This window comes from Papilio polytes, unplaced genomic scaffold, assembly GCF_000836215.1.
Source record: "Papilio polytes unplaced genomic scaffold, Ppol_1.0 DF823823.1, whole genome shotgun sequence".
Classification (NCBI taxonomy): domain Eukaryota; kingdom Metazoa; phylum Arthropoda; class Insecta; order Lepidoptera; family Papilionidae; genus Papilio; species Papilio polytes.
In genome coordinates, this window is record NW_013525381.1 from 1388216 (window position 1) to 1401500 (window position 13285).

At 34.6% G+C, this 13285-nt stretch overlaps 1 protein-coding gene across 2 annotated transcripts in view; it reads right to left on the minus strand.

Moving 5' to 3' along the window:
* Window positions 1–227: 227 nt before the first annotated feature.
* Window positions 228–13285, minus strand: part of LOC106103385 (coiled-coil domain-containing protein 94) — a 40673-nt gene continuing 27615 nt past the window's right edge. The window contains exons 6-8 of one of the 2 annotated variants that reach the window (XM_013283132.1): window positions 1856–1918; window positions 608–680; window positions 228–321 (exon numbers count right to left, since the gene is read on the minus strand). In XM_013283132.1, the coding sequence (XP_013138586.1) occupies window positions 643–680; window positions 1856–1918 (101 nt within the window). In that variant the 3' untranslated portion in view covers window positions 228–321; window positions 608–642. The other variant, XM_013283133.1, reaches the window with a different exon arrangement.

Genomic DNA, 13285 nt, shown 5'->3' on the forward strand with positions numbered 1-13285 from the left:
GCACGCAACCAAACTTTGTACTACACTTGTTTTGATAGATGGCAGTTAGACGATAAATTGTTAATGTTGTTTATTCCAAAAATATAAAAAAATTAATTAGACTGCGCCTAGGTTATCATGCGACGCTTAATGAAGTTATGTTGTGAAAAAGGGTGAAAGCAACTAATGTTCCTTAGGTTTGTTCTATTTAATTAAAGGACGAGCGTATGAAGAGGTCACCAACGTACCTGGATATCAAAACCAGAAGAACCGCAGTGTATTGCTGGCATATTCCAAGAACATCTCTTGAGCGATTTCTGTAAAGTGAAATTCTAAATAGACCTGTGAAAAAAATATTATACTTTTTATTCAACTTTTAAATTATACAATGATTATAATTGAGTCATCAAACAATGTTAATACCTTTAAGTAAATAATAGCGAATTGTGAATATCTATCATTTTAAAACATAGTGTTTACCATCACTGTTATGTTACAGGTTTATGTTGGTTTGAAATTCGTCGATACAATGTTATTTTCAAACTATTTCACAAAGAGTAAGAATTCTTACAAAGTGTTATCTCTTAGTTACTTTTACTTAACGTTAGTAATAAAATAATAAACATACCATAAGCCATTCAGTTAACTGTTTTTTGTTGCCTTTCAATATTTCCAAGAAGTTTCTGTTGCCTTTTGAGATTCTACAAACAAATTATCTATAAATAGTTTGGCTTACTCAAATCCTGTACAAAAATACAAAGACATTCTAAAAAAAGAATTCTAATTTTTTAAATAATCCTAAGAAAGTTGAGTAATGCGTCTTTATGACCGGCAACTTGCCAAGGTTTTTGAAATGTTTACTCCATTTCTATAATTACTTGCGTACTTTATCCTTCTTTTTAGAAATTGTTTCAGTACATGACATCAACTTATCAAGTCAACTGCTAAATCTTGTAGTATACAAGTGAAAAAGTGGCTTTAATTTCTTCAAACTTGAGAGTCAATCAAAGTCAACTAACTCTGGACGACAAATGTAAGCAACGAGAAAGCTAAAAAATGTAATCGAAAAATATATATGTGATCTCATCGTTACAATCTAATTATAAAAACATAACTAGAATACTCGTTAGTTATCGCGAATTCCGGAAGAAGTAGGTATGTATTTCTGTTAATTCTGTATTTAATTAGGTGATAATCAGTAACTTATTTAAGACTAGTAATGAAGAAAAACATCAAAAATCCCTTACCTTATCTAGGAAAGAATATAAAATTTCAGCTTCATTCATCAATCAAGTTACAGCTCACCGTGAATTAGACAAAGATACATGTTAGAAAAACATTACCCTCCTAATAGGTTGAAATGACACCAGCTTTATAGTTGGTTAATTATTAAGCATCAAATAAAATCATTAACTAAAAAACGTACAATTCATTAGAAAATTAATTAATAGTAATGGTTACAAATTAAAAAAGCTAGATGTTTAGCTAATGATCAAAATATAATTATGTATTTTAAATGTTATTTAAACAAAATTTCTGTAACAATCACAGCGCGAACTGATGCGATGATTCTAGTCCTTTGTTGTAATTGGCAATGGCAATGACCAAGCAAAGCCGCCGCCGGCGACAATATGATTCGCGTGTTGATCGACTTAGTTTCTTTTTTGCAGACCGTACCGCCCCGGCCACAGCAAGCTCCGCAGCGCAGGAAGTTTGCTATAACTGGCCTCCATTAATCACCGACTGGCTGATTTCCTCCACCAAACCATACCATGAGGGCGACAATTTTATTGCCCCGCACTTATTCTTATTTCAAAGGCGTACTGTGTGACGCCATAGTGGATAAGCGAATATTAAATAGCAAACTGTAACTCACCGGTTGGTGTAAAACAAGGCGTTGCGTTGACACTGAGTTCGATTCCACTAAGGGAGTTATTGTCTGTTTATGGGCAAGACACATACATTAGTTATGCATTTATTTTTATAAATCTCTAGACATTAGCAAATTATAACAGTGTAACTATGATTTTTCAGATTTGAAATTTGAGTGTGACGGTAGGTAAATAAAAAAATGTGTTCGACCTTTGACCGGATGTTTGTCAGTTTAAATGTTGCCTCATTAGGTACTCGCATTGAAACGGGCTAAGTACAAACAATGAACAGAATTCCAAAACATAGGCAATAAAGTTGAATGCTTAGTGCGAGAGGGACATCAGTGTTTTCTCGGAAGGGCGAGCGGCCACGGCGAGTAGCGAGCGGCGAGCGGCGAGCGGGCCGGGCTGCGTAATGGAACGCGGCAAAGTGGAATGCAACCAGCATCGCCACACCGCACCACGCCGGCACCGTTTGCCCCACGAACAATCGCCTATCTCGACTAAAAATACTCACCTACACCCACTTAATGTTCAAAACTTTATATATTTAAACATTACTATAAATAGATTAAAAACTTTTACTGAATTGCTATATTAACAATCGACATAACACTATACTACTGTAATTTCACGGCCGAAACAAAAGGAGTAGACGGGGATTAGAAAGTTTACCTTAATCGCTTCTAGATCTTGTATTGATGTGTGATCTACTCCCTCACCGGTAATTCTTATATCGCCTTCCTCGAGAATGTCATCATGTCCATACTATAGCTGTCTTCTGATTATTATTCCTGATTCCTATAATAAATAACTGAAAAAAGTGTGATTTTCGATCGAATGTCCCGTTACCGACCACCCAGCCACCTCGCTATTGTGGTTTAAAATAACTACGGACATAAAAGTTTGTTTAACTTCTCTCTTGTCTATAATTTCCCACAATGTATACAAATCTACAGGATATGACTACGCGTCAAATTAATGACGACCTAATTAACTTCATTGTCTATTTAAATCTAGTCTTTAATCTCAAGCTTATACTAAAAAGTAATTATAATATCACTTCTTTTATGTAGATAGGTAGGATTTCAGCTTTACACTAATATTGGTTTATATTAATATCTTTAATTAACATTTAGGCTGTTGATTAAGATGATGAATTAGAAATTGACAAAAGCAATAGTTTACTACTAGCTTTCGGCGACGATTCCGTCCGCGTAAAATTAAATAATAATATAAAACATAGCCTATGTTACTCAGTGATAACATAACTTTTAAATGGTGCAATAATTTTTCAATCGGCATAGTAGTTTTTGCGTGAATTGAATACATACAAAGTCCAAAACTACAAATCTGTCCTCTTTATAATTTTAGTATAGATTACAAATTTTACAGTAATTTATAAACTCTTTCAATAACTTAGTATACAGCACAAAATAACTTTAATGAGCAATAAATATTTGATTTTAATATCTCAAGCGCTTACAGATTTACAAAATGAATTTTGTAATAAATGCCTGAGCGCTTCAGAGATGCGCGAATGATAGCTAGTACTCGTAATACGATGGTTTATTTTGAATTCCTCCGCCGGGTTCGCTTTGACGTTAAGGTCTTCGTATATTACAAAGTTAAAGGTAACGGTCTACTGGGAAGATGCAACCGTTAGGTAATAGTTGCGCCAGCGTCGTTACTGCTGTCTTCATTATGGATCTTCATTTTTACGTCCTCATTGTCTAAAACCGTTTAGTCGAATAAGAACATGAACTATGAAGCTTTGTTTGGTAAGCTATTTCTTCATTATTAAATATCTTTACAGTCCTTAACATGTATAGACATTAGATTAATAATAGTGGAATTGACAAGATGTTTCGGATACACGAGTATAGGAATACACGAGAAAAACGTGACATATCTAAAATTATTGTGCTACTAGTTTTCGCCCGCGATTCCTTCCGCGTGATATTAATAAAAATAAAAGCTAGTAGCCTATGTGTTCTTCAAGACTATGGTCTACATCTATGCCAAATTTCATACAGATCCGTTGTACAACATCCAACAAACATCTATCCATAAATCTAAACTTTGCATTTATAATATTAGTAAAATTTGTCAGTACATTTGTATCATTTCGACATAGATTATTTTGCAAAATCGTAAGACCTCGTTTATTTCGAAGAATTGTTTGTTAAATTACATTATTTACATTTCTAATTCTTGGTAAAATGATATCTCCGATTTAACAATTAATTAACTACTCTTTAGGAAATAACGTTAGAGATAGCTGTGACCTTGTTTAAGTAAAGACCGCCATTCACGGACTTCTTAAAGGTGACAAACGGATGGCAACATTTTTAATGGCAGTGCATACGTAGACGTGTAAACGAGCATGAGGTTCGTGAAGATCGCATAGTTGTGAATGCCACCAAGGTAGTGCGAATGGTATCTGGCGATCTTCCGAATCGAAATCGCTTAAGGCCGATTAAGCAATCCGTGTATGACAGCCCTTAACGTACTGATATAAAATTTTATGACACTAACGATAACCTAGAAGGGGCAATGACGGTATCAAACTTTAGAAAGAGTTTTAATTAAAGCTACTTTGTAAATTGTAGAAATTGCACCTGATACTTCCAGATTTATAGGCAAATTAGTATATAAATTGGTTATGATTTGTATATTTTCACGCCATTAAACTTAGGGGGCAAATATTTTGGATAAAACTCTAATGTGGGAAAGAGACCATAAGTTACTGCCAACCAAGCCAATCAAGGAACATCAAGGTTGCCATGGTATGTCAGCATCATGCCATTTTGACATTTGCTATTGATAATTTGACACATGTAAACAATAAAATAAAATTTTCATAATTTTATGCGGATGAAGTCGCACGGGAACAGCTAGTTTGTTATATTTTCTAAACTGAAACAAATCAGAAACATGTTCAAATATTTGAGCACTATTAGAAGACAATGTTAATATTTTTATGTACCAAAAATTCCATTAAAACGTAAGCGATAAGTGCAAGAGGGGTTTTTCGAAGTCGTAACCGTGCGATTACCGAACCAAAACGGCGACAGATAAAAAATTGCTCTAAAAACGTCAATCGACATTGCACGCTCGAGTTTCCGGTTTTAAAGTTGAGTATAAGTATAATAATCTTACAATTAAAGCACATAAAAGTATAAATATGTAGTTTAAGGAGGATTTTACATAAATAAGTTTATAATTTTACAGTAAAAAAAAGAAGATACAAAGTTTGCGAATATAACTCGTGGAATATCACAACGGCTCCGCCATTTTTATTCGTCATTCAAACGAACCGGATCCGTGACAATACAGATAAGAGTTCAAGTGTACCGGAATTCCGAATTTAAAACTAGTTCCGTTCAACGGACGTGTTGAGCGTAGGATGGAGTTGATCTTAATATCAAGATAACAATAACAATATCATTATGAATAGAAAACAGATCATTGTAAAGGTATAAATGAACATATTAACATTTACCTTTGAACTACTTTCGTTATATTTAAAAAAACTATTACTTATAGAATTAAAATAATCAATGATCACTGTAAATACATCATTAAAATTTAAGTGATTAGGTCTTAATCGCTATGAAAAAATGTGTATGATAGAAACAAAATTACGTTTAAGTATGTCACATAGTTTGTCCTATTTTAATAAAAATGTCGACCTTCAGCCGAACATGTTACATATCAGCAACGCTGGATCTAAGATTTCTCCTTTGATATTACATTATGACTTTGTTTATGAAATGTGTATAATTTAGTATTCAATCCCTTTGCACAGGCTCGCGCTGACACGTTTTACGATCATCTAGTAGATACAGATCTACGAGCTACGAGGGTCGGTGCTTGCGACAGTTTGCTAAGTGGGTGGCGAGTCGATTACAATTTTAAACTTTGTTGTTTTAAACAATTAATATAATTGTAACTTGCGATATTTTAACTCTGAACTAGCGGTCCTGCCAGAAATGCCCGCTAATTCAATCCTTGCAATGACATTGACAGCTGTCAGTTAGAGTTGTGACGTTTATGCCGATAATCTATTGTTGCGTCAATTTACTGCGCGGTTCTAATTTTCTTCTTAATAGTAGTAATTTTAATATTGATACAGTGTCTTGCATTATCGTGAAATATATGACAAGAATAATGTTCGTAAGATACGGGTTTCTTACCACGATTGGAACAGTTAGTCAGCCCGTGAACATGGCGCATGTAACTGTGCCGAAATATCGGGAGCTAAAACAATTCAATCGTGGTAAGAAACCCGTATCTTACGAACATTATATTTGTAAAAACCATGACAGTTTAATAGAAAGGGTGGTATGTCTTCTATAGTTCATAACTTGCCTCGTTTGTATCACCTTAAGAAAATTGTGACTTCCAACCATAATACTACACCAACATACACGTAAATCCTTAACATAAATTGACTATATGGCTATTATTTAGGATATTTGTGCTCTGTACTCAGTCTAGTCACAGGTCCTAATCCAAAGCCACGAAAAGAGAACAGTAAAAGCTTATTTCTTCAATCGTTGAGTAACCTTATGTGTATTAATGGATGAGCCGATAAAACGCGATAGCTCCGTCAATGTCACATGAAAAGACAACTTAATCTCTGCCTACACCTCTTCACGATAGTCGTTATGAGTTTTAGTTTTAAATTCGATATAAGTCACCAGGGTCAATGAAATTGTCTTATTTATGATATCCTAGCTTCGATCTGCAATAAAATTAAGATATTTTTATAGTTTCATTCAAGAAATATTGTCGATAAACGAAAATCAGGTTTGTCAATCATTTATCGGGCCTCTTTAATCATGAAGAGATCGTAGGACAGTCAGGGCCGAAATGAAAAAAGCTGGCTAGAGACGGCGGCGAGCGTTGACCTGTTGATGTTTACTGTCCTTGGTGGGCGCTCGGCGCTCGGCTCGCGGCAGCCTGCGCCCGGTGACGTCACCGCTGAGGTACCGATGGGTTTCAGCACACGCCGTCGCGCCGCCGATTCCCTATTCCTGTTCTTTTATATATTACACAGACAATTTTAAAGACTATTTTTTATACTTACTACTTTTGTGCTATATTTTAATGCAAAAAATATAATAACAATTGCTAGTAATAGCAGTTTTTTTGGTAAAATTAGTGTCAAAACTAGCTCAGTAATCTTACAAATGCTTAGTGGAAATTTTTAAAATATAATTCAATTAAATATTAAAATTAATAATATTGAAATTCACCAAAACTAAGTAAGTTTTAGAGTACCTATAATTATTCGACTAGATAACCTGAGCTATGTGGTTTGTAAGAAGGATGTCCTTAATTTGGACAAAGACGAGACAATACTAGTCTTGTGACACAACGAGACTAATCTAAAGATGGAATAAAACTTGTACGATCTATACTCAGCAAGCATCATAAGGCAATAGGTGTCAGAGATTGTGAGGAAAATTCCAAAATCAGACTTGGCCAAGGGCGCCCGCAACTCTAGGCGCCGCATAGCTAAATGTATGGCTGACTAAAAAATTGTAAATACATCAATCAGATAATATTTTGTACATTATGCTGTCTCGTGCGATATCTTTAGGTTTATAGAATTTACTTATAGATAAAGACAGATATAAAAATAATTAAAATTCTGTCACACCGCGCACAATAATGAGTTCGTTGACTCCAGACCATCCGGCGCTCAATGAGAACGCAAGAATTTAAGCAAATACAATCATATGACGTAATGTACAGTCGCCGACAGATGGATCTAAACGTCTCATGCTTATAATGTTAATGAACGTCGAGTCTGCAAATTTCTATAAAAATACTTAGAATTTGTTATTTAAGTATACTGTTAGGTTAGCAACACAGTTTTCTATAACATGTATCAACAACATAATGGTGCCGATTTCAAGTTCTCTTGTCTCTATTGAATTATACTTGATAGACAGAGATAGATTACGATATTCGCATTTCACCAAGCTACCACCTGGCAACTAGCCGTTATCATAGAAATTGGACAATTTAATTTTGAAAGTCTTATCTAATTTCTAACTGACATGAATTATATTGATTTTAAGTTTTGTCTTATATATGCATGTTGGAAATACAATGAAAAATATATTTTACGGTATAGTATATATAGTTTGCGTTAAAATGAAAATCTAAAATTCCTTTCAGAATCTATACGGCGAGTATACTTTGTTCAAATGAATTGCGCTATTGAATTTATTGTAGTGATTTAATAATAGGCGTGACAAATCTTGTTAAATAGAATCGTAGCTCCGTCTTGATGAGACGAGCCACGAGTGATCTTACTCGTGCAGGTGTAATTTATTTCACAACAAGTCATGATAGCCTGGTAATAGAATGGCCTGATTTAAAATATAAGATAATATTACTACTGCGAAATCATTAATGCGCTTATTTTAAAATTAATAAATATACTTAATTTTAAACTGTATGGTTCTTAATTGAAATTAAAATGTAGTGTCGAAGTTGACGAAAAATCAAAATTTAGTACAAATTATTATGTGAAGCTTGAAGAAATCTCTGCTCGGCAGTGCCATGATGTCATTGCGATACAATTTCAAAAATGACACTTTTTATGTTCTTGCTTCGCTGCCGTTTTTTGTCGTATTCTACTTATCTTATTTTTTCGTTTTGGAATATTCTTAGATACGACCGTCGTTTGCGATTCACGTTAACGTTATCCATTGTGCGTTTTAAAAGAAAAGTTGGTTGATAAAGTACATAACAGGTCTTTCTATTATCTATTCTTGTGGACGTTAGGAAAAAGTGCATGTCGTTGCGGTTGCGAGGTGAATTCGCACGTCCTGTGGGAGCATTGCGGGACGTGGGAGTGGTACTGGACTCAGCTGGTACTTCCACATAGTTGCGATCGGCGTTGTCTCACAGTTTTTGCGGCGCCGAAGGTCGGTCGAGGCGAGCAGCGCTCGGTCTAGCTGGCACGGCATACCAGTCTCTATGAATGAATAGTCGCTCGACTGGTCGCGCACACCGCACACTGACGCGCCTTCCGATTAATTTGACAACAAACACTTAAGTTGGCGAAAACCGGAATGATAGCCAGCGGCCCCGTGGGAACCGGCGAATCATTTGCCTCAGTTTATTGTCTTCTCCGCGAACTCGTGGCGTACTGACGGTTCCGTGCGTTATCTGTTAGCAAAATTTCTTATATCCTTTCCCTCACTATTATAAAAATTTGCAAACGGAAAATGTATACCTTACTATTCATAGTAAACAAGAGATAGCAAATGATATGTAATAATTTTAACAGCGTTACTATAGCAATCGGTGACGTCACTAAAACTTTAGTATCTATATCATCTTTGATCTAAGACCATAATTTAGTCTTTGTCCTAAATAGTAGAATATCTTTTAGAAGGTTCTACATTTATTCTTAGAGAAACGATGTCATCATTATTTATTGGCCATCACATCGAGGACCGGAAGTGTGATCATTTATTCATCACATAAAACCTTCATTCTATAGACTTGACCTTGACTAGCAGTTATGATGATTAAATCATTGATATTTCGCATAAGTTATTCATAAAACGTTCACATAGTCATAAATGACCAACTTATAAAAAGTTATCTTTGTCGTAGAACGTTTGCGCATTATCCTATAATTTAACAACCTGGATACACAGTTTGGAACTTTGGAAGGACTATTGTCTAAAATATATAATCTTTTAGTCTTGGGTCAACCAAGTAATTAAATATGTGATCTTAATTTAAGGTTAGATTACTTTAAACGCTAAGTAGCGATAAGTGCTCAGAATGAAAATACAGAAAGATCCTTTGTGCGGTGTAGTCCAATGTAGAGATTTTTTAATTCATGAATATTCTAATTTACTCCGAATATGTAGAAAACTATCAAATCCTTGTACTTTAGTATACCATTCCTTGAATTTGGAGTCGCATTTCATTATAGTATTTTTGCATAAGTGGCAATTTTTATACAATTGTTATAAGACAACTGCTGTCATCATGAGGAAATTTTTGTGTTTATTATAAATGCGGGCATATCAGCAGCGACAATAAATATTACAAATAAATACAAATGCTTGAGGTAAAATTCACAATATCGTTCGTGGTCTTTGGATAATATTACGTGAACATCAAAGAAAACATTTTTGTAAAATTGTTTGTGCAATATTGCAATGAACTGAATATTGGCTTACTTATTTTGTTATTTTTTATAAACATTCTCACTTTTCCTATATCTTGTATTCCATATTGTAGTGGGGTCAGCTGTCTTTGTTAATTTCTACCACTTCTCTTTTTTCTTTACATCCTGATCTGGATTTTGGCACTCGCCCATGTCTTTCAGCACATCTTTGCACCTGGTTTTTGATCTGCCCCAAACTCTCGATCGTTACTTATTATGATATTGGAATTTCAAAAATTTTCGTGCTTTATTAAAATATCTTTTTACTGTACAAGATTTCATTATCGCCTATTACAGTTTAAATTGGACCAAACACCTTGTGAAACGTGTATGAATTAGACTTGCAAGTATATAAAGTAAAAAATGCCGACAGTTACAGTTTCAACTAGGCCATGAGGCCGTCACATATTAAAATATATATACCATTTCTAGCATTCTTAACAAGCTGTAAATATATTAAATCTGCAAAAATATACATGAATTTCACAGCTATGCATTCCAAAATGTAGAAGTCATTTAAACGCGTTTCCATTGTTGAAACACTTGTAGGAAATCATAGAAAAATTTTTTGGAATCACTGCTTCTCCATTTTAATTTTAGTTATTTATATTTTCTATTTGAAAGTTAAATAGTCTTGCTGATTCTTGCTTCACTTATCACTTACACTACCAAACATACGCACATAGCTTAAGATCAACTTCTCATTTAATCACAATTTCAATCAGGTAATTAATAAAAAGCTAGTGTGTTCTATATAAAGTGCGGCTCACGATAGCCTGGGTAAATATCAATGAAACTCACGCGTTGGATCCAAGCATTCACTGGTCGGTTATAAAAAGTAGTAAAAGCGGACATTGCTCAACGGAATTAGTTTTTATTCAGTCCACTAAGAAGTATCAAGTATGAATTACTGAATACATAATGTTGCCTGTCAGTCGACACTTACCAGTTTTAATGCAACATATAAGTTGAGCTAGTCAGACTTTTTATAAGTGTACAGTCGCGTTCACTGTCGATAACCAACTAGCGAAAATCGTTCGAACGTTGTAGACCTGGAAAGCTTGAAAATTCGAAAATGTTAAAAAAAAAAGAGTTTCCAATACTACACAATAGTTAGTGGTAGGTGAATAGTTATACAAAAGGAGGTGAAGTTTACGTCTCAGTAAAGAATGGATCATTATTCTGTAATCAGAATAACCGCCAGTGGAGGCAATTGTACATTTTGTTAAGATAAGTATGTTTGTTTGAATTCTTGTCCAAGCAAATATTCAGCTGTTATGTTCAGATTCCTGAATTAGATTTTATATCTTTTCAGTTCTAGTTTAGAGTACACAAAATGTGTTAAAGAACCGTATTTTATTAGCAGGTGTGTTAAGCAAATTGTTTTAATTACATTTCTCCACCTGCTAACGAACTGTAATGTATTCCACATTACAGAAATTAATTATAAAATTCGAGACATAAAATTAGGTGACGCTGTGTCGTAACATGACAAATTGATGTGTAATTTTTGTGTGATGGTTATCATTCGCTTTACCTTGATAAAAATTACCACATACTCACAAGTTTTGACGTTTGAGGAACTGAACATTAATATAAGTACGTTAACAGTTTTTAGTGTATGATATTTAATTATCGACTGCCTTGTCTCGATATATTTTTAGTGGAGATTGCAATAAAATCTACCCTATTTGCTTGTTCAAGTAAATCAAGAAAGAATTCAAACTATATTAGTTTTAAAATATGACTATGGACCGGCTGTCAATGACTTGTATATTGCTCTGCATATGTTAGGTTACGTCACGTTAAGTCCCACAGATTATATACAAACTTAAGTCCTATTCTGCTAACAAGATGTTATTGTACAGTTGATAGCTTGACTGCCAACTTGCCCCCAGCGGTTGACCCTGAACCCGGAGGATTGTGTTTATCTGGCGGGCATTGGGGCCCACTATTTCGGCAGATGGTCGCTAAAACGGCCACCGATAACCGCGATAGTACAAAAAACTTGCTGGAATGTCGAATGTACGTACTGTGAGCTATTTCACAAAGTACTATACTAACGTTTACCATAATAACGTAGCAGATATTAATCTAAACTCAAGAAATTATTATTTTTAACTCATGGTTATGTTTATTTCATTCTACTAATTTTAACTTTATCTTACTATTGCCTGTGGAATGTAATTTAAATGTATTATATAATTATTTTTTCTATGTATCAGGGGTGGAGAATTTCTTTACGTACACATATTCTTGATTAATAAATAGGACAGCGCTCACTTTAATATATCGAGTAGGCCTGTTGGTTATGAAGGCATCGTGTTACAATGAATTGAGTATTGACGCAATACGCATTTAGAAGATATTACACAGAGCATGTGTTACAATTTGTGGTGTATTGCAGTTCTGTCCGAAGTCTAAAATGCCTTCTAAATATGCAATTTTACTAATCTTACTAATGTTATAAATGCGAAAGTTTAGATGGATGGCTGGATGTTTATTAGAGTTTGTAGCGTAAACGGCTGAACGGATCTCGATGAAATTTGCCATAGACGTAGAAGATAGTCTAGAAGAACTCATAGGCTACTCACTTTTTTTTAATTCCACGCGGGCCAAGTCGTGGGCGAAAGCTAGTTTGCAAATAAAAACGGAATGGTGTGTTTCGATTTAACTTTTTTAATTATCTTTATTATAGAAAGAGTACTTCAGTATTTTGCCTTGTAACCTAAAAAGCTGAGTAAAGGAATTCAATTCACATGATTGTCTAGCATAATTAGGTAAAAATATACCAAGTCTTTTTATGTAACATCACATATATTCGTACCAGAACGGTGGGAAGATACACCGTGAAAGCATTTAAATGTAATCCCAAATAGACGTTATCGGCTCGCGCCGGCGCAGGCGCCCAGCACCTAGGGCTGCTAACAATTTGAGTTTAACCAAAATACCCCTGGATTTGTGTGAGGGTCTGAGTGTTTTATGTGAAGAACGCCACTAAATCTAGCTTCATTTCATCATATACCAAGAAGTCAAGGGTTGACATGGCATGGTTTTCTTTTCGCAGCAATGGCCGCCAACTTCCAGATAAATCTGAACCATTGTTCAGATTTATCTGGAAGTTGGCAGCCCTACTTGTCCCGCCCAAATACTAATAAAACCAGTTCGAATCGGTTCGTCGAATGGCCTCTATTTCGAGAACACCCGCCGAGTCCTTATCGGG